Source organism: Lepisma saccharinum, chromosome 8, assembly GCF_977018435.1.
Source record: "Lepisma saccharinum chromosome 8, izLepSacc3.1, whole genome shotgun sequence".
Classification (NCBI taxonomy): Eukaryota; Metazoa; Arthropoda; class Insecta; order Zygentoma; family Lepismatidae; genus Lepisma; species Lepisma saccharinum.
In genome coordinates this window covers 55,405,323-55,427,521 of record NC_139236.1, presented here as the reverse complement: position 1 = coordinate 55,427,521, position 22,199 = coordinate 55,405,323, and the positions used below count along the sequence as shown (strand labels likewise).

Sequence of the window (22,199 nt, the reverse complement as noted above, 5' to 3'; positions counted from 1 at the left end):
TTTATCCATGTTTGTTTTTACTTCGTACAAAAACTTTTTTACACCTTAGTAACTTTTTCATGTAGAGAAGGATTTTCTTAATGTTTACAAAATATCCACATGGACAGAATTAATACCCAGTGTAAGTTTCATCTCTCTACCCCTTTTTGTACAAAAGTTGCATACGTTCAAAGTCTTGGTTGGGTATGTGTGTGTGTACATACAGTGGAACCTCAATTTTACACTTTTCAGGGGACCAAGCTGGAAAAACTTAAAATGCAGGAAAATATAATAGAAAATTTTTTATAACAATTTTTTGATCAAGATTGAATGTACGTATATATAATAATAATAATAAATAAATCCTTTGCGCAACAGCCCTGAAGGGCCTTGGCTTACCTACCGACTGCCGGTCTCCCTCCCACGGTTTCCTTCGTCACCTCTAAGCGTGGAGATCTGCAACCAGTATTGGAATAGTCAGGGGGTCAGCCCAACGTATACCCAGCCGTTATAGAAGGTTTCCGGGACCGGATTACGCTTACTCATTCGAAGCTCCCCAATTTCCTCACGATGGTGGGTTGCCACCGGCCCTATACGTAGGCCGAATAAATTCCGACCGGAGCCGGATTCAAACCTACGCCGTCCCACAGCGAACGATCTCAAGACGAGTGAATGCCTTAACCTGCTCGGCTACGGAGGAGGACGTATATATAATTGAGGAAAATTTAATATCTGGGAATATAAATCGGGGTTTCACTGTATTTATATATTTCAGCTTTGCACATAGAGGAAACACTGATTCATCTATGGTCTGAGATGTGTGAAATTTGTAACAATAATACTACTGTATTAACCCAATATATTAATGAAAAAACATACCTTCTTTGGCAATATTTTTTGTACTGAATTATTATGAAGTATCCTCAACGTGATTTCTTCTCCTAACTTCTGCACTATACATGGAACTATTTGGCCCGATGTAAATTTACCGTTCAAATCATAATTTGTTTTTAAGAACTGTATTAAAAATTGTCTACTCGTAAACAAAGGTTTATGCTGAATAGTCACACAGATTACACCACATAACTTTTGCCCTTGTTGGTAAACATTTGCAACACACTCGTTAAGAGAAGGGTGATCTGTGAGGAAACTATATGGAATAACTCCAGTGTCGTTCTGACCACAAACTTGAACTATCAAACCAATGGCATCCACTTTCAAAACTTGTACATCATATTCTTTCCCAATTTTGATTCCTGCTTCAGATGCATGTAAATCCTCTTGTGACTCAGGGTCAAGTGTCAACAGCAACTTTTCTTCTTCTGGATTGCAACTGAGCACCGAACACTTTAGAGTTTGTCCAACGTAGAAATTGCTTGCAGAAAGCCTATACCCCTTATGGAGTTTTTTCTTCAAATTTATACGCCCCTGAGAAAATAAGAAAAGCAATTATGGTACACAGAAATGACTAATACAAAGAGAGGAAATTCCAAAACTTCTTATCCCTAATGGCAATTTCACATCTTTGTAGGGAGATTGAAGATACTAAACAAGTTACAATACCATTCTGTTAGCTTTTTGTTAACACTGATTAAAATTAGGGTTGAGCCAATACAGGTATCAGTTCTATTGGTTTGATGTAATAACCAGTGATCGAAAAATTTTCTTCAAAGCTAGGCGCCAGCTCTGAAAATCAGGTGCCAGGAAACCACCTATTAGCAATTGTGCATGCTACAGTGTGTTTCAAAAGTTGCACAACCCAAACTTTGAAAATGTATATCATGGAAACCGTAAGAGATTTTTACACCTGGTTTTCTGCACTAAATGGATCATATAAGCTATCACTGGGTTAATAAATTTATGTTAGCATTTATCCAAATAAGAGCAATTACATTATTTGAAAAAACATTTTTCTTTTGCTGAAAACATCTGAGAATTGATTTTCAACAATAAATACCAACTCTTTTAACCATTTGTGAGATCATTTGTTGGTGTTTGACTTGTCGTAAAACAGTTGCTTTGAGAGGTACAGCAGAAGCAGGGTATTTTTCTTTGAAAACTTCTTGCACGTGAGTGTAAGAATTAGTAGTATCATAAAATACTCTTCAGCAAAGCACACACACTGCTCCAATGTAAACGCCATGCTGAATCAATTAGAAAAACCGGCACAGTAGCGGTGAAAGTCAGAGAAGAGAATTCAGGATAACCAGAGGCAGTCTAGGGTTCTCTCAAGAGTTCAATTTCGGCACAAAATCTTGATTTATGATTTTGCATGTAAATGTATGGCCAATACTTAGGCACATGTTGCGTGCATTTGTTGACAATATTTCGACCTACTAGTGTTGCCATCTATGGAGATATGTCCCAAAAATGTAACTTTTTCACTCAGACCATAAAATCATCAGTCAAAAATCCATCAAATGTTGCACATGGCCAATATTGGTCGTAAATGACAGATTGACATGTCATCAGACATCTAATTTTGACTCTCCGATAATTTCTTACATAGTTTTCTCTCAAAAGTGCATTTCTGGAAAAATTTTAACGCTGCCTTCTGCCAGTCATTAATTTATCTAATTTTCTGTATGGCGTAAACTGATAATTTTATGCATTGAAAAATTTCAATGGATGAGGCTTCGTAATGCAGAAAACCTGGTGTAAATATCTCTTATGGTTTTCATGACATACATTTTCAAAATTTGGGTTGTGCGACTTTTGAAACATTCTGCATAAGAAGCTGAGCATCACGGTATTCAAAACATCGCTAAATCATTTGAGAAAGCAGAAAATGGGGGACAAAGAGTAAGAAATTGTTACTGATTCTATGGAATGTTTACAATGTTGAAAAAAAAAAAATAATTAGCTAACTTACGCTGCACTGCAATTTGAACTTAGAATCTTCAAAATTTCGTACATATTACAGCAAAAGATCACAGTCGCGAAGCTGAAATTTTTAGTTGCCATGGCGACCTGGCAACCGGGATTTTTCGAGCCCTGGTAATAACCAATAATATTTTTTGTAACTACAGGTTTCCTGCAGAGCATACAAAAGTTCAACTTGCCGAATGCAAAACACATGATTATGTACACTATATGCAGGGGCATGCAGTGCCTGCTGCATTAAGGTAGGCTCTGAACCAGTGGTGTCGATTAGGGGAGGGACCAACTGCTCCCCACTGCACTATGCTAAACCTTATTAGCAAGGAAAAGTAAACCCCCACCAGCTTTGGGACCGCCACTGCCTGAACTGTAACTGAGCAAGTAACAGTAAATGACCGAGATATTTCATGTTTTGTGAGCCATGGACGTCCGTAGGGTTTTTTCCAAGGAGGGGCAAGCAAGGTATTTTTTCCAGGTGGGTCAATAATAGTGAATTCTCCTCAAAAAACACTTTCAGTCTGAAATTATCATGATTCTTCAATGCTCTTATAATAATTAATATGAATTACTGTGACAAATGAAATTATGTGTGAAATATAGGACTTTTTAGGTAGATATTCATTTTCCAGGGAGGAGGTCGTGGCCCACCCTTGCCCCATTTCCGGACATCCATGGTGATAGAATTAGTTGGAGAGGCATATTGATTGATTCATTGATTTCGTGTTTTAAGTCCACTTTATGCACAGTAAGGCTAATCAGGACTGGACCTACAGTTTAAAGTGGATTTCATATTGATGTGATGAACATTAAAATAGCGGAAGTATTCCCTTCCCTTTTCTTTACGATTTTCACTAAAAGTGCGATATCCAAATGGTTTCTTCAACACTTCATCAATTACAAATGCACTTTCAGCCATTGCAATACAATATCTTTCATTGTAAATACACAGAAAGCAATACACAAAATAAGAGAGTGGTATCCTGTCACAGTACGGCTAGTATGCTGCACCTACCCGTATACTAGCATACTAGCCGTAGTGCGACAGGATACCACGCTCTAAAAGATACCGTATTGTAATAACTCGAGCGTGTTACAATTTTACATACACTTATTGTTATTTTACCTGGGTAGGCAGAGCTTACCTAGCCTACCTAGAATGCACACCACTAACTATATGTAATTATCAGCTGTTTGTGACGTAGTATTTTTTTTTTTACATTGCTTTTCTATGTCTCAATGTTAATCACTGCGAATGAACAATGAATTGATGAAATATGTAAGGGAAGAAATACAATTAAACATCCATGCCTTATCCAGGATTCAAACTTAAAACCTCTGGCTTCACAGAATGAATGCGAGAGGAAAGAAGAAATATACAGGATTCTTGTTGGGAATCCTGATAGTAAGACCTGTAGGAAGGCCAAGATGAAAATGGAGGGATAACGTTGAGATGGAGCTAAAGGAAATTGGTACGGATGGAAAAGATTGGAATGATCTTGCCAGGATAGGGACAGATGGAAGGCTTGTATTGCTGCAGCCATATTATCTTCAGGTTCGATAAGACTAGCGAGTTAGTTAGTTCACAGTACTCTTTAAAAACAACTCAATCATGAATGATGCCTGCAGTTTTTTTCCTATCTCTATGTTGGATCAAAATAATCTGAAGGGATAACTTTCAACATACCCAAAATTTTAAACTAAAAATTCTGTAATGATACTATAGTACTATATGAAATTGTCTGCATCTAAACCTGGTGAAATTTAAAGAAAAAAAACACCTAGAAATGTTAAAAATATAAGAAACCTAATGCTACACATACAGTTAATTTTATTTCATATTAATCAATTCTTGTTAAAGCCAATACGTAGAGCGATATATCTACGGTGAATAAAAGATCAAGATTTCGTTATATAAACTGGGCACAGTTCAGGATCAAAAGCGGTATTTAAATGGCATTTTGGTGTAAAAGTGGTTAATATAACTAAATTTGATTTAAAAACGACACTTATTACACAAAATTAACATTTCCTCTTTCATATTCATGTTATCAGAGTACAAAGTTTATTACTAGGTAAAGAAATCCATTTTTGCTTCTGAAATATATACAGCAGAATTAACCAATTTTCCATGATAATTCAGACTTCAGAAAGTATCAAGTCGGTAAATAAACTCTAAATTTTGTGTTTAAGAGTTCATTTCGTGACAAAAGATGATGGTAGGAAAATACACCTTACGCCTTTCAGAAACATGAAAATGTTATTTCATGTTTCGGTCAAAAACGAAACATGCATGCCTGTACCAATGCTGTTTGGGTAACAATTTTTTTTAAAAAAATATTCTATCATACAATGCAAAAAAAAAAATACTATAGCTGTCATGCATGGTTTGTTTTTGAAGTCTGCAAATTCTGAGGTTATTTTCCTATCACATTTGGTCACAAAGGAAGGAAAATAAAGTGCAAAATACAAAATAAACTCTTTAAAATTAAATTTAGAATTTCTTTATTGATGCAATACCTTCAAGAGTGTATTGTCCAGCAAGTTATGCAACATCAGAATATCAATTAATTCTGTTGCAAACTTTCAAATGGAAAAATGGACTTCTTTACACAGGAATAAAATTAATAAAACTCCAATAGCTACACAAATAAATCTAAAAATATTGTAGAAAAAAAAAGGTAAAGTGCTCCTCTGTGCTTAGCACCACACCATGAAGGCGTATATGGGGTAACGCCCCACACTTTCTTGATCCGGTCGTGAGTGGGGGTGATGTGATCAGCATCATGCCCCTGACTGCCTTTACCCCCCAGGGTTTCCCCTAGGTACCCATGTCATTGGACACTGGGTGGGTGCTGGGGCCGCTTCCAATGTTAGAAGAGTTCCTGGATTTCAATATTGTAGAACAAACTCTTCTATGTTGGTACATGTTCGAAGTGCACATTGTGCTGAAAGATACATTGGGTCCTGCTTTATTGCATGTTAAACAAAGGTGTGTACGTCAATGAATGCTTAAGTAGAGGATCAGTGAAACAATTAGATTTTTGAGTGCTGAAGGCATTCCACAACACAAATGTATCACAGCATTTCCACAATGTACAGAGGATATCGCAATTTTTAGGCCATGGTACAAACATTCAAGGGAAAGCCTGTCAGCTGCACCAAGACCTTTTGTCCAGGTCACTACACAATTAGGCAAATGTGATTTGACTTGCCCTTATAGTAACATTCCTCTTTTGATTATCTGCTGGTTTTACCAATTCAATACATTCAGGGTGGTATTTCAAAAATTCGAAGTGGGATAGAATTCCAAGTAACTACTCTTGAGGTATTGGTATATTATACACAAGAGTTAAAAATTAGCTACCAGTAGCGGAGATTTCTCTCATCCCCCTTCAAATAAATAAACTCTAAATTTCATGTTTAAGAGTCTATTTTGCATTATTTTGTGATAAAACAGGGTGGGAAAATGCACCTCACACCTTTCAGAAAGATGAAAAATTAACATTACAATGTGTTATTTCACATTTAGTGTTTTCATCAAAAATGAAATATGCATGCCTCTAGTTATTGGTATCTGTAAATTTTATATCGGTACTTTATCAGTATTGGCTAAAATTTCTAATTAGCCCATTCCTTATAAATAGCCTGCAATTTAGTGCTAAATTTTGCCATTTTCTTGACATTTTTATGAATTTGAAGCTATAATTCACATTAGTACACATATTATTTTTAGAAGTAAAATCCATTACAGTTACCTGGATGCTCGGGTTCTTCAAGAAAATATCAGTTAATGGTAACAGTAAATCTTTTATAAGTCGACAAAAATTTTGCATCAGTCCATCCCTAATACCCATTTGGAGCATTCTTAAATTGTCACAATACTCAAGCATTGGAATGAGTTAGAATCAGTAAGGGCATCTGCAATTATGTCAGTGCAGCCACAGAATACAGCTAATAGAATATTCATCTGATTAGAATTTCATCATATGAGAACTAGAGGAACGTAACACCAAAAATGTTGTTTTCAGTTTTGTTTAAATAAGCTCCTCTGAAGAGCATCAGATCAACATATCCCCACTTCTAACTTTTAGCAGTAAAGTGGTGTCACATATTTCCAATATACTGACTCTTAAACAGTCAGACATATTCCTAGGAATACATTGTTTCCTCTCTACTGTAAATTTGATACATTGTACTTGCGTCCCTCTAGTTATCACACGACGATACATCAACTTTAAGGCCCATTTCACATAGTTGATTTCTTGATGACAATTGTTCTTTGGAACTCTCTAGATGAGTATGAATTCACTGTTCTCTTTATTCAGTACCTCTACAGGACAGAGAGGAGGGGAGAAGGAGCCATCCACCTTAGGTTCATGGTATCCTGAAGGTGAGTTTGTAGTGCTCCACAACCTTCGTCATCAGATATTATGAGGTCAACGAGGTAGCAAGGATTGATTTAAAATATTGAGCAGTGATTGTTTTTACTGTTCTAACAACAAATACGATGGCTGTCTAAAAATCAACTGTATGAAACAGGCCTACCAAAAGCACATTACCTTCACATTTCCACAAAATGCAACCAACACGATGCTGTTTGCCACTTTCGTGACAGTTCCCTTACAGAGCATTCCAATTCTTGCATGTTCATAGTTTGTAAGTAGTTGTATCCCAGATTTCATTAGCATTGGCTTCAAAGTTAGAATTAAGCGCCTTTTCTCAATGACAAGGACCTGTAACAAGTGGAAAAGAAGTGAAAAACCAAAAGCATCTTCTGTGTCAGGTACTATGCAATGAATGGCTGTTAATATAAAGGTCACCCCACACATGAGGCACATCAAAAATGACATTCTCAGGTACCCACGGTAGCTGGTACTCGCCAAAACTCGTTCACCCACTGTAATAATATTCTTTTCTAAAAATTAATCCTACATCAAGTATAAATCAATGAAGAAAACATGTCTCTCTCTTTCGTTGTCCAAATATTAGTAAAAATGCCAATTTCTCCACAATTCAAGAGTCCTGATCAAAATTTTAATGAAGCTGGAATTGGGTTGGGAAATATTTTCCAAATCCTAATCCTTAGGTTTAGACATCCCGCAAACTGCTATTTGTTTGTATCATGTTTTCCTTACCTATGATGATGTCACTTAACACTATGCAGGAATGTAAGAAGGCATTGGAGGCTCTCTGTGCACACTTGTCATTCAGGTCATTACACAGCCAGTTTTGGCTTGTCATCACTGCAGAAATGAGAGTAAAACATGATTGATCCTTCATGCCTGGCTTGACAAGCCAACATTCAATGAAATTGATAAGCCTGGCAGCCAGCCAGACATGACTGTGTGTGGCAACATTTGTATGTCACATTTATAAAAGTTATATAGTGAAAACAGGCTTGGATAATAGACAGTAGGGGTGCACGAAACAGAATTTTTTGGGTCAGGACAGGATCGGGATGGGATTTTTGTTTTAAATCCAGACATTCAGGATGGGAATTATTCTCAATTTCCCGACTAATAAATACGGAGAAACTAGTACTCACTTTTATCCGCAAAGCTGCTTTTTTCTTTTTCGATTAATTTCAGTGGCCACAGCCACCATCCTCGTTGGAACATGCTGTACTGTACTTACGGTACTGTACTTGCAGTACAGCAAGTTCCGAGGATGGTGACAGTGGCCACTGAAATTAATCGAAAAAGAAAAAAAAACAGCTTCGCGGATAAAAGTGAGTACTAGTTTCTCCATATTTATATACTACCGCATCTCTCTTTTCCCAATTATGAATTCCCGACCAAGTCAGAAAATTTTCGGGATGGGAAATGTTCGAAATTTCCCGAAGCTCTGGAAATCTCGAATTCTACATGTCATTTTCACATCAAGTGATTGTTTTTGCATTTCTGGAATAAAAACTAACAGTTTCCGATAAGTTCCAGAGACTTGCAATGCAGAAAACATCGAGAATTAAAGACTTTTTAAAATGACCAGTCGTTATTTCCCGATTGCTCGGGATCCCGAAAAGTCGGGTAGTCATTTCCCAAAGTCAGGATCAGGATGGGAAATTTTTTTACCGATCCCGGTCCAGACTTTTCGGGATCCCACACACCCCTACCAAACAGTGTCAGTCAGCTGGGTTCGAGTGCTAAACTAGTAGCATATTGCTACAAAGCGAGAGGTAATAACATAGAAGTGTCATGACCTACATTTATTGTTCTTCTAGTTTACGGTTGTTGCAAGCATTTCAACACATTTCTTGCTTTAACATTTCATGAGAACAAATGCTCCCATTATCAGACATTTCTTTGAAGTTTGTTCCAAGTTACAGTTATAAGAATATGACAAATATAACAAAAAGAAGGAAGAAACAGTTTTACAATTAATCTTGCCAATAATGTTACGTTGTTGGAGCCTAATAACTAAATCAACTGTGAAATGAGCAATTATTTTCCCACTGAAAAGCTTACCAAATTTTAATTGTAAATCGTAAATATCAGCAGGCAATTCAAACAGTTGTAGAGAGAACTAAATTATCATCTGTGGTTTTCTAGAAATTACTCGTTAATTGTTGCCACATGGTGGTATGTTGGTGGTCAATATATCAACCGTCAGGCCTCAGTGCAATACACCTGACAGTCATGCCTCTAAAGGTAAAATAACATGCCAATTTATGTTAACACTGCAGTGCACAAGCGGGTGGCGCAACACTGCTCGGAGAGACCTAACTCATATTATTGCAAGTTTTTTTTTTTTTTGGATGGATCAGTCCTTGCAGGAATTCTCTTGCGCAAGTAGCATCTTCAACTCGTTGCAATTCCCAGTTGCCTTGAGCTGTGCTATTGTCAAATCATTAGGGTTTTTGTGCATGCAGCTCTACACCACCCGTGTGCATTGGTGTTTTTGTTTTGGGATGTACAGTGCCGAGGTTTCCTGTCCGAGTTGTTTCTGTGAAAATGGATTGCAAGGCAGAGCAGAGGCAGATTTTGTACCTGATAAACGTGCTGTGACCAAGCAAACAAATACGAGGGGGGGCTGGAAAGTTCATGAAATCACCCAGAAGAAATAAAAATTGAAACAAATTGTTGTAGCCATTAGAAAGAGCATATATTGTAAACCTCTTATCCTGCATATGATCCTTTTGTCATTGTTATTTTTTTGTTTCACGTTCAGTAAGAAGAGATGGCGGAGAACCTAAGGAAATTTGAGAAGAATGAGCTTCGCAGTGTCATCAAGTTTTTCGTGTTGCAAGACAAATCCCCCATGGATATCCATAAAACTTTGCATGAGACTTTGGGGGAACATGCCCCAGGATATACAACAGTAGCCAAATGGGTGAGGCGTTTTAGGACTGGACATGGTGAGACTGAAGATGAACCCCGCTCTGGCAGGCCTGCAAGTGCAGTGACTAGGGAAAACATTGTCAAAGTGCACGACATGTTTATGGAGGATAAGCGCATATCCACCAAAACCATTGCTGCGTATCTGGGGATATTGCGTGAGTGTGTGGGTGTCATAATATCAGAGTATCTGGACATGCGGAAGCTCAGTGCGAAATGGAACCCAAAATGTCTGAATGCTGACCAGAAGAGAACACGAGTGCAGATGTCACGGGAGATCGTGCGCAAATTTCAACACCCTTATGATTTTTTGCGCTGTCTGGTGACTGAAGATGAAACATGTATTCACCATTATGATCCACAGACTAAAAAGCAACCCATGGAGATGCGCCACAGTGGGTCTCCTCGACCGAAAAAGTTCCGAAGTCAAAGGTCAGCAGGGAAGGTTCTGGCATCGGTCTTTTGGGATAAGGACTGTGTCATCCTCATAAAATATCTTAAACAGGGTGAAAACATCAGTGCTGCTGTTTATTCCCAATATTTGATTGAATTGAAGGCGGCTCTGAAGGAAAAACGTCGGGGAAAAGTGAGCCGTGGTGTGCAATTTCTCCAGGACAATGAGCCCTCGCACAAGGCCCATCAAACCATGCAATTGCTGGCGGATCTGGGCTTTACCTGTGTATCCCACCCACCCTATTCCCCTGATATCGCCCCATCCGACTATCACCTCTTTCCAAACCTCAAAAAACATCTCAAGGGCACACATTTTCCGTCCGAAGAGGCACTGGTTGAGGAGGTGGAGGGCTGTTTTGCATGGCACGACAAAACCTTCTATTTGAAAGGGTTACAAATGTTGAAACATTGTTGTGAAACGTGTATTGAGCTTCGGGGGGAATACCTTGAAAAATGTATTAAAATGGTTGTTCCAGCTGTATTCCTTCTGGGTGATTTCACGAACTTTCCAGCCCCCCCTCGTAATCACATACGTATTGCTGAAAATTAAAAATTTTAAAGGAAAATATTTCAGTGAGAGCAGCACGATCTGTGTGTGTCATGGCATTACGGAAAAAGCAGGCACGGTGGCACAAAATCACACAACATTCATTTCATGAACAAAACAACGGTAATTATTACAAAAAAAATAATACACTAATTACAGATGTATAGCCAAAGGTTCAGTGGTATGTAAATTGAGAAAATAAAATACTGATCCTGAAAATACGTACATTATTTGTGATTATACGTCAGTAAGCACAATGCCGCCCGCACGTGTGGTGTTACGTTTCAGAATTTAGCACGTGCACTGCAGTATTAATAACAGAAACATTTCTTAGCAAATTCTCATCCATTTTGGTTATTTCATTACATTATATTTACTAACATTGGTAACTTATCACAAAAATGAATTGGGATACCAAAAATGTGTTACTGACTTACCTGCCCTCTGACTTTATCTCCTGGTTGGTATTTCTCGGACCAATTCATGTCCCGATCATGGTCAACATGATGACTTGGAATAAATCCTACCACTTTCCCTACTCTGACAGCAATACCATTCTTCTCTATTTCTAGTACTATGCAGTCCACCTTCATCCCAACTTTGATATCACTGTAGTGAAGAATTCGTTCTCGCAGGTCTTCTCTATCAAATATGCACAAAAAATTAATCATGGTTGAACTTGATTAGAATCTTATGCACTATGAAATAAGTTCTAGGACTGAGGTACATTATATATTGTCACAGGGCCAAAACTATGAATGTGCTAAATCTTACTCTTGAGAGAAAAAGCATTTGAATATTCATGATTCTGGAAAAAAAAACAGTTTACTTTTGAATAAATGCTGTGAAAAAAAATATGTATCTAATTATGGCTAATTATTAGGTCATATAAGTTAGCATCGAAATCTATCAATAAACAATAGCCAGGAACTGCACTAGTTGAAAAGGTAAAAAGAAGTGTATTCACTTCTTATTAAATTCAAAAGTTAATATTATGAACTGGGTTTCTTTTATCACTAACTTTAATAAACTAATAAAATATATTGTCCACTTTTTAAACAGTGCTACTTAATGTGTAGAGCCACATATTTTTCGTGAATAAAACATCAAGGTTTTGGTACAAAAAGTGGACACACTTCAGTATCAAAGGTGGTATATAAAATGGTATTCCAGTGTTAAAATGATGAATATAACCCTAAGTTGGATTTAAAAGCTACACTTAATACACAACTAATAGCACATTTATGTAATAACAATTCTTATTTGAAGGTCCACTACCACAGATAAATTACGGTTATACGTGTACTACTGGACTTTAAGTGTATACTGCTTGTTTAGCCTGTTCAAGCATTATTCGCTCGAGCAAAGCACCTCTAAATTCCATATGCTATCCAGCATCGTCCGTATGAAAAATTTGATGCTCAAGCAAAATTCTCTCAATACAACACTCTAGGCCCAACAGAGTAAAATGTTATAAAAGTTTCCTCGATTGTACATTTCCTTGCCTTTTGTTTTTTCAGCTTAGTCCCCTCAAAAAACGTAAAATCAAGGTTTCACTGTACATTCTGGTGGGACAGTCGCATGAAATATCAACCCCAAAATCATAGAAAAATGCATATTTGGGGTAAAAGAGCATTCATTTAAACTAATTCTCTTTGGTCTATTGTGGTGGTCACAAGGTATGGTGAATAAGATTTTCTTTCTTTGTAAAATGTTGATCAGGGTGTCTACTATTTTGTGAAAACGAAATTCCCTGACTTTTCCAGGTTTTCCAGACAAAGAACAAAAATTTTCCAGACTAAGTCATAGGGTAATTAATGTACATGAACATGTATGTACAGTAGCAGCGATTAGGGGAGTGTGTGGGGGGGATTGTCCCCCTACTTTTTGCTCCACCAGTATGATCTCTTAACGCTATCCCTTATCTACCAAGAAAATATTAACTGTCCTTGCCCCACCCACAAAGTTTTAGCACCCAGTCAAAGGTGATATATGTAAGAAAATCACAGCACAGATGAAAATTCACATTTAGTCACGCTCAAGTTTATAAACATAAACTGTAGTATATCAGATTAATCTTTTCACCACAAAGCATACTTTATCCTCTTGTACCTGTATATTTATGGGAATTTACCAATATACTAGCAAGCTTTCATTATCACATTATGTGAAATTATTGATGGCCTCCCTTCACCCCTTAGAGCCATCCGATCCACCCATACATTATAAAATAATTGTTTCATCAATTTTTTGGAGTTAATTTATTTCCATAACAATTCAGTAGTCACAAGAAAAATAATGTGTGTTTATAAACTGAATGTAATTTTGTAAAATAATTTTCTTCCTTTAAAATAAATGAAAGAAAGAACAAAAATAATACATTACTCGAAAAAACACACCTACACTATTTTCATCTTTAATGCTTTCACCTTTTCATCAAATTCTTGGATTTCCTTTGCTGATCTCTCTTTGTACTCAGTTCTTTCACTACTGATATACTTCTTTTCCTCTCTTCTAAATGAGTCTTCCGAGTTTTTGTTGTATCATGCTTCCTTCCACTTTCCATTTGCATTCCTTGCTTCATGGACTTTTTCAACCCTCCATAACTTACAATTGCATCACATCGTTGGGCAATAAGTGAGTGCTCATCAAGATTATCCACAAGGCATCGCTTATTTACAGAGAAACTGCGCTCAACAGAAGCATTTCCATGTGAAAGCATTGACATCTTCACGACAAACAGTATAAAGGAAATAGGAATTGTAGCTTTCCTGGCGACATGATTCGAACAAGTGTTCTCATAGGACACACATCCGGGAAGTTAAGCAGAATTCTAGCCAGGCAAGGGGTGAAGAAAATTCACAGGCTGCCACTGAAAACCAAGGCCCTGCTAAAGACAGAATCCAAACTCCGCCACATTATAGTCATGTATATTAACCTATATTGGTCTCCATTTCTATATTCCCTGAAGATGAGAGTAATGTATGCCCTCGAAACATTGGAAGCCAACTCCGATTTAACCTGGCTGATAACCCGAGAACACTTGTTCGAGTATAAATGAACTGTTGTTACAGTCTTCAAGAATTGTCATCCGCATCTGATCCAGCCAATCAACAGCAATGTCAATTTTTTTTTCATTCTTGCAACATATTGTCATTACTACATAAGTCAGTATATATATCCTCAGCAGGGCCACAAAAATGGCGCTTTTCAACTAGGACTTGTAATGCCACATTTACTTGGTCTTCACCTACTTTTCCATCCAAAACAGATGCTGGAGAGAGACATGCTGCGCCATATGTGAGCCTATATCAATGGTGATCTCATACATATCTTCTTACACAAACATTGAAATATTTTCAGACAATCTTCACGAAAATGTAACACCTGAACGTCAGATAGTTGCACAGATCTAAATGCTGCTCGGGTTGCAAATCCAATGTCAACTTCTTTTGCAGAACACCCACCAATCTGGATCAGTTAGATTTAGTTTCAAAAGATGTTCAGAACTTACAGCTTCAAGCAGAATTGACATCTTTATAAACCTGGACATAAGGGATTTCAGTAGCTTGATCAAATGTTCATAAAGGAAAGGCACCACTGGTGAATCAGACTGAAACCTGACAAGAAAGGGTTCTACAGTATATCAGTTACAATAGTCTGAAAGAAAGCTAGCCTGACTGTATCAGAAGATTCCTCACTTGTGACTCAATAGTTTTAAGCTTTCACACCTTGGTTGTTCCTTGGTACCAGAAACTCTGTCAGCATAGGTTTTCAGAAATGGTAAAAGGTACTGTGCTTTTTCCACCACACTTCCATTGTCTAACCACCGAACTGGACAACACTTTTGGAAAAACTTTTGATCCTGTAATTCTTGTGAAATCTGCTCTCTCAGCTGGAACATTTTTAAATAAATTGTACATTGCTCTTAAGAATAGCACTACGTTCCAACTAGAACTGTGAAAAGATGCTTTGAAAGCACCATGAAGAACATGAAGTCTGCAGCTTCCTATTTCCAGCAATGTTGTACTTTCTGGCTCATTAATAGCCAGAAAAATTTCCTTGAAAAAGGCGAGAAATTTCCAGTTAACTGCTGGTCCATCCATGGTCCATGCACTATGTTTTTCAAATTGATACCCTTTACACCTTCTTGAAATGCCAGTAGCAAGTCACTAGCTTTGGTATGGCCCAGAAACAAAAATACAAATTTTTCCAGAAAAATAGTAAATTTCCCTGACTTTTCCAGAAAAATAAAATTCCCTGACTTTTCCAGGTTTTCCAGACTGGTAGACACCCTGTTGATATTAACATTATTATTGGGAGGTACAATGTGAAAAAGGTTGAAGTGGGATCTGAACCACTGTGCAATGTGCCTTTAGTGGGGATCAAAACTTGACCACTGTGCCATTGAGGAGGCATAGTTTAGACATATTTAGTCCCTAAAAATCTACCCTCTAGTGAGCACTAATACTTACTTCCTAAGGGTACAAATGTAGATCTTGTCCATAAAAGAATATTTTAGTATTCTACATTGATACTTGGAGCCTACAACATATTTTCTCTTTAACTCTTCACGTACATCACTGTGCTTATCATGCTTTATCTCAAGATGACCAAGTTTGACAATTCCTTTAGCATTCTTATCCAATTTCAGAACAACAGTGTCATCTACACTCATCACTTTCGCATTTTCAACTATTGTGCCAGGCCGCAGTGCTTCACTTCCTTCTTCTAGTCCACATGCTTCAGGGTGCATAGTCACATGTATACATTTTACTAAGGGAAGAACGTACAACACACATGCTGGAAAGACACTGTCAATTTCATAGTATGATAGATCTTTCCATAATTTTGGTAGATGATTTGTGTGACAATAAGCCTTGTAATTAAGAAAGCTGACTTGCAAGCCGTCTTTCACTGCCTATACCAAAAAGAGAAAAATGAGTGCAATTAATATTAAATCCACAACATACACACAGAAAAGAATGTCTCACACTGCAACTTAAACCATACATATTAATAGGGGCCAAGTTTTTTACATAATTACACATATTTCTTTTCATATCTAGTCAAGTAAAAATGCCAGTGAATTACATGTACCACAAGCACGTAATATTTTATGTGAAAGAGCTCTTCAAGACCTTTCCAATGACAACCAAATAATTTCTATAGGTTCCCTCATTACCAATGCAGTGAATGTTAATAAGATGCTGAAAAAATTCAATCAAAATTCCATATCTTGCACCCATAAAGTTTCAAAATTACAGGTGATATGGATTTGCAATTTTGGATAGTTTCTATCTCAGGTGGCCCCTTCAGTATGTCAAGTTTCATAGTGTCATGTAAAACATGGTGACATTTTGGTCATTTCAGAGTTCATTAAGAAAAAATGTTATTAGAAGCTACACTGTAGATGAATTGTTTTCGTGTTGTGTTTACCAATTTCACAAGGCTTCACCAAGCTCAATGCAAATTGTGTGACATGGCAATTTCACTCAAAAATTGAAGGATGGCATATTTTACATTGTAACTCAACAATGACCAAAATGTCACTTACCATGTTTTACACCCCGAGCCCTTCAATTAAAAAATGTAAAGTTCAGAACCTTGTTGAATACATATCTGATAAGTCACACACTTACTTTCAAATGATTATAACTTCTTTATTTGCTACCCAATTCTAATGTCAAAACACACTTTTATGTGAGAACAGTATTGTTCACATTAATAAGTTGCATCTTTCTATGGATATTTGGTTTACCCTTGTGTGTAAGGAAGATGAATTTGGGTCTTCTCATTCTTATATATACAGTGGAACCCCAATTTTGTTTTTCAGGGGACCCTGATAGAGTGGTGCGAAATATGGAACTTAAAACTTAACCCTCAAAAATGTACTACAATAACGTTCTCCTTAAAGAAAAACACATTAAACACAAAATACTTCATACATAATAATTGTGTACAAAGAGTTGCAACACAGAAGGACCTGGGAGTCATATTTGATGAGAACTATCCTTTTCCTTTTCTGAACACATCTCCGCAGTCACGAAGGGTTCCATGCGTATGCTGGGTCTACTCTATCATTTTACCAAAATTAATAACCTGTCTCCTCTCAGCATTTTTTACAAATCTTTCTTTTCACCTAAAATTGAATGCTGTTCTCTGGTTTGATCTATGGCATGCCCTTCTAATTTAGATAAACTAAATTCTGTTTTAAATTTCTTCCTGGCCATTGTTCGATACCAAATTCCATCCACCTCACGAGAGACATAAATTGGTAGACCATGTATTCCTTCATAAAATAGTTAATGGTACTATCAGAAGTGACCACCTTCTTCAGGAAATTAACTTTCGAGTGCCATTTCGAAAAACAAGGAGCACTCAACTTCTTGCTTCTCAGAAGCCAAGGTTAAGCCTCATCCAGCATTCCTTGCTCTACATACTACCCAGCCAATTCAACATGTTAACAGGTCAAATTGACATTTTTGATAATCATGCACGTTTTAAAAGGCTATTGTACAAAAACGTCTAAGGGTCTTTATATGATGTAATTTTTGTTTGTTATTTATTTTTATTTTTTTACTGTTTACATTCCAATGTAAAATGACTAACGATGTATTTGGAATTCTTGTTAAATAAGCTGAAAAATGTAAAATAAAAGAAAATTTTATATTTTGCTAGAGATGGGCAGATATGAAATTTTGACTGATACCGATATAAAATTTTCCCTTTTTTCCATTGCCAATATTCTACCAATCTGATATAAAATTCCAAATGATTCAACCTCAATAAGTGTGTTACTAGGTGACTCACACTTTTCAAATGCAAAAGAGGCTGCATATTTAGACATTTACTGTTAAAGTAAATACAGAATGGAAATTGTGTGTTTATGTCCATAGAAATTGTAACAAAATTGAACTAAATTGTAAGATATTTACAGATATATCGGATCAGTAAAATTATCTGTAATTTTACCGATACAGTGCCGATTAATCGGTCCCATCCCTACATTTTGTCATGTGTTGACCATCAAGAATGAATGGATGGATACTGTGGGAAAATGTAATAGCTGGCTACATAAAAAATGGGCTTCGACTGTACTTCCAACAGTAGTAACCTAACCATCTGTAGAGCTCAAATGACCAAAGCAAGTAAATGAATCCAATTATACTTTTATGTGCTTTTGAAAAGAACATACATAACATGTTGCTAGGAAAAACAAATACTTCAACACACCGAAGACATTATTTATTCTGAATTTTCCTGAAAATATATCATGGTAATGTCTTCTGTATATTCTGATTCACACATTTACTTTTGCGTATATGAATTATAGGCTTATATTAATAAAAATAACAAAATGGCAGAATTTTGCACTGAATTATAGTATATTGATATATGTATTGGATCAGGAAAATTATCAGTAATTTTACTAATATAAGCACACACAGACATGCTTATATTGGCCCATCTCTATAATTTTCTCAATGCTTAATTTAAATTTCCCTAAATTGAAAATTCAGTGAAATGTATGTATTCAGGTTAATTGTATCAGATCAGTACGTTGCCAGTATCATCTCATTTCAGAATCCCAAAACCTTTCACATTATAGTTAAGATTTCATCGTATTTATTCACCACAGCTTTACCAATACCTTTTTCACAGTTGCTTCAACCACCATTCCGGGTAGCAGTGTATCAACTGTCAGATCCATTTTTTCCTTAACTACAGCTTTAGACACCTTTTCTAGATCTATGGTCACATCAATATTAGTTGTTGTTTCAGCAGGTTTCACTTTCTTCACAAAACACCTCACTAGCTGTCCAATACCTATGATTGGGGGGAAAAGTAATTCATAAATCATCAACATAAAACAGGTTTTAAGTAGTGAGATGTGCTATAATTAGAGGCATGCATATTTCGTTTTTGATGAAAACACAAAATGTGAAATATGACACTGTAATCTTCAGTTTTCATGTTTTTGAAAGGTATGAGGTACATTTTCCTACCATGTCTTGTAACAAAATGAACTACAATTGGGAATGGGAAATAAGGTCAAACACAAAATTTGGAGCATATTTACAGTGTAAATATACATAGTGGTTGCAAGAACTCTTAAGTGTTGAATTCAAATTGTTTGTTTGTTTTAAGTCCTGCGTGGCTTGTAAATGTTGTATTTATAATGTTCAGGTATTACAACAATATGTTTAATGGTATTAAGCCCTGCGAGGCTTATTTATTCTATTTAAAATCTTGTAATAATTGTATATTGCACATTTGGTTAGCACACATTTATATTCAGCGTTAATCTGGTATGTGCATATCAATGTGTCAATTGCATGTACGTAGTTCCCAGTGGGCCATGTGAGGTTGCACTGAACTCTTTATACTGCGTGCACTCCACCATGTAGTTTCACGTGCCACCACCAATTTGCCTATATAAGCAAGGACGGATGCATTGTGCACCTTCTCGTCTGGCAAGCACTTCTGAGGATCCAGGCACAGAAGAAGCAGCAGAAAGAAAAAGAGTTCCAGCAGAATCCCACCTTGTCTGCCCATACCGGCTGATACTCTGCTTTGGCCAGAGCGTACCCCTTGGGCTCCTAAAACCATCCGTACCAGTTCCGGTCGGGAGGTGTTACCTTCGGACATTAAGTCTGATACTTAGCTATGGATTGGGTGTATCCTCAGATGCCTCATTCCTCCTAAGAGTATGAATTCGACCCTCGACGAGCAAGGCCTGTGTGGACCCCATATGGATTATAACGAAAATAAAATTAGGTCCCTTTCCTCCTCCAGGCACCTCACTGCAAGGAATAAATGGATGGTTCCTGCCCTCCTTTCGTCGAGACCCCCAGCCTGAGGAACTGAGAGTCTTCAAGTGAACATGAACAGTATTAGTGGAGTAAACAATACGTAACAGAGTGCTGCCATCTTTGAACGTAGATGTAGTGAACAGTGTATTTAGAAAGACTGTGTTAAATGTAATAAAATGTTATACCCAGCAAGCCTTGAGGTTTTCATGGAGTTCCAGTGCCACCGACTGGAGTAGCTAGCAGCAAGGGCAAATTTTTGCAAGAAACTAAGTACGGTTATTGCTGCAACAGACGCGGCACTTTCTGAAGTCTGAATTATCCTGAGAGTTATACAAATCAGAAATTTTTTTAATTTTAAATTTCCTTTATTAAAGGGTGAAGTTTAGCTTGCGGCCGTTCTAATCCCCTAACCCTAATTGTGCTGTAAATATTTGAGAAGCAAATATGGATGCTTTTACAGGAATAAACTTAATACTCGGGTAACTATATAAACATTCCATTAGAAGGAAAATATTTTTCTTTTGGATAATAAGTGCAGTTTTTAAATCAAATTTAGGATTTCATTCACCCTTTTAACACCGAAATGAAATTTTTTATACCACTTTTGACCCTGAAATGTGCCAGTTTTTGTACCAAAATCTTCCTGTTGTATTCACCACAAATATGTGGCTCTAGCTATCATGAATGAAATTAATACTGGACGATGAAGAGTTTTGGAAATTGAGCATCCTTTGAAGTATATCTGTTTATTCTGGAGGAAAAAAAATGGTGCAGTCAAGAAGAACTATTTCAGAAATAAGTAGGGCTGAGCTGATACCAATGTTGATGAACTAGTATTGATCTATACCAGTGCTATTGTATTCATATTATAAAGTAGGGATGGGTGGATAATAGGTCTTAAAGATCCTGAATGGTTCATTGGCCTCCTGAATAAATGTGTGTTTCGAGGTGACTGCAGAGCAAAAGAAGCTGCATACTTATATATTTAATTTCTTTAAAAAAGTAGGGCATAGAAATTATTCACAAAAATCGCAACAAAATGGCAGAATTTTGCATTAAATTATACGATATTTGTAGATATATCGTATCGGTAAAACAATCTAATTTTACCGATAAAACGATATGCATATATCAACAGATACCAATAGAGCACCGATTAATCTGTCCCATCCCTATTATAAAGTATTGGATGCAGTTTATTCACAGATACCCATAGATTATTTTCCAGGGTCTGGGAATCTCATAGAAAATTCAGTGGAAATTATACAAAATTTATTTGAAATCTACAGGATTCTTGTTGGGAAACCTGATAAGAGACCAGTAGGAAGGCAAGATGAAGATGGAGGATAATGTTGAGATGTACCTAAAGAAAATCGGTAAAGGATGGAAAAGATTGGATTGATTGCCCAGGATAGGGACAGATGGAAGGTGTGTGTTAAAAAAAGGTAAAGTGCTCCCCTGTGCCATGAAGGCGTATAGGGGGTGTGGGGGTAACGCCCCACACTTTCTTGATCCGGTCGTGAGTGGGGGTGATGTGATCAGCATCACGCCCCTGACCGCCTTTACCCCCCAGGGTTTCCCCCAGGTACCCATGTTATTCGACGCTGGGTGGGCGCCAGGGCAGCTTCCATCGTTAGAAAAGTTCCCGGATTTGAACCGGCCGGGGATCGAACCCGGGACCTTGAGCATGGTAGTCAGACGCGTTACCAACTGAGCCACCGCTCAGGCGTGTGTTGCTGCAGCCATAAACCTTCAGGTTTAAGAAGCCTCGAGAGTTAGTTGAAATTTTAATTTATCTTGCATCTATATTGTGTGAATAAATAGTGATTAAAATCACAATTCATTCACACAATGGACACAGCTAGAGAGAAAGCTGTGCCATCAATAATTCTCTTCTCACTCTAGTAGTAGTTAATTCACAGCTTAGCGAAGAACATACGTCACAAACCCACGAACCATGTGCCTCACATGATCACATCTCAAACGTACTGTGACTTGTGCTCTACTGGCATATTTTCTGTTTTGATCATATATTCAACACACACTTGACCACAAGAGATGTTTTTGATGTGATTGTCAAACCAATTGTAAATAATACTGTTTGGGGCTCCAACAATACAGTATTGGCATATGGTCAGACATCAGGTAAAACTGACACCATAATGGGAAGTGCTGCTAGCCTAGGCATAA

At 37.0% G+C, this 22,199-nt stretch overlaps 1 protein-coding gene across 1 annotated transcript in view; it reads right to left on the bottom strand.

The window, feature by feature from the left end:
- Positions 1-22,199, bottom strand: part of LOC145991013 (protein RRP5 homolog) — a 51,250-nt gene that overhangs the window by 4,567 nt on the left and 24,484 nt on the right. Inside the window, exons 7-11 of the mRNA XM_083126672.1 lie at positions 18,848-19,023; positions 15,669-16,114; positions 11,631-11,835; positions 7,419-7,592; positions 859-1,407 (exon numbers count right to left, since the gene is read on the bottom strand). Coding sequence (XP_082982798.1) covers positions 859-1,407; positions 7,419-7,592; positions 11,631-11,835; positions 15,669-16,114; positions 18,848-19,023 — 1,550 coding nt within the window. The remainder of the gene's footprint in view (positions 1-858; positions 1,408-7,418; positions 7,593-11,630; positions 11,836-15,668; positions 16,115-18,847; positions 19,024-22,199) is intronic.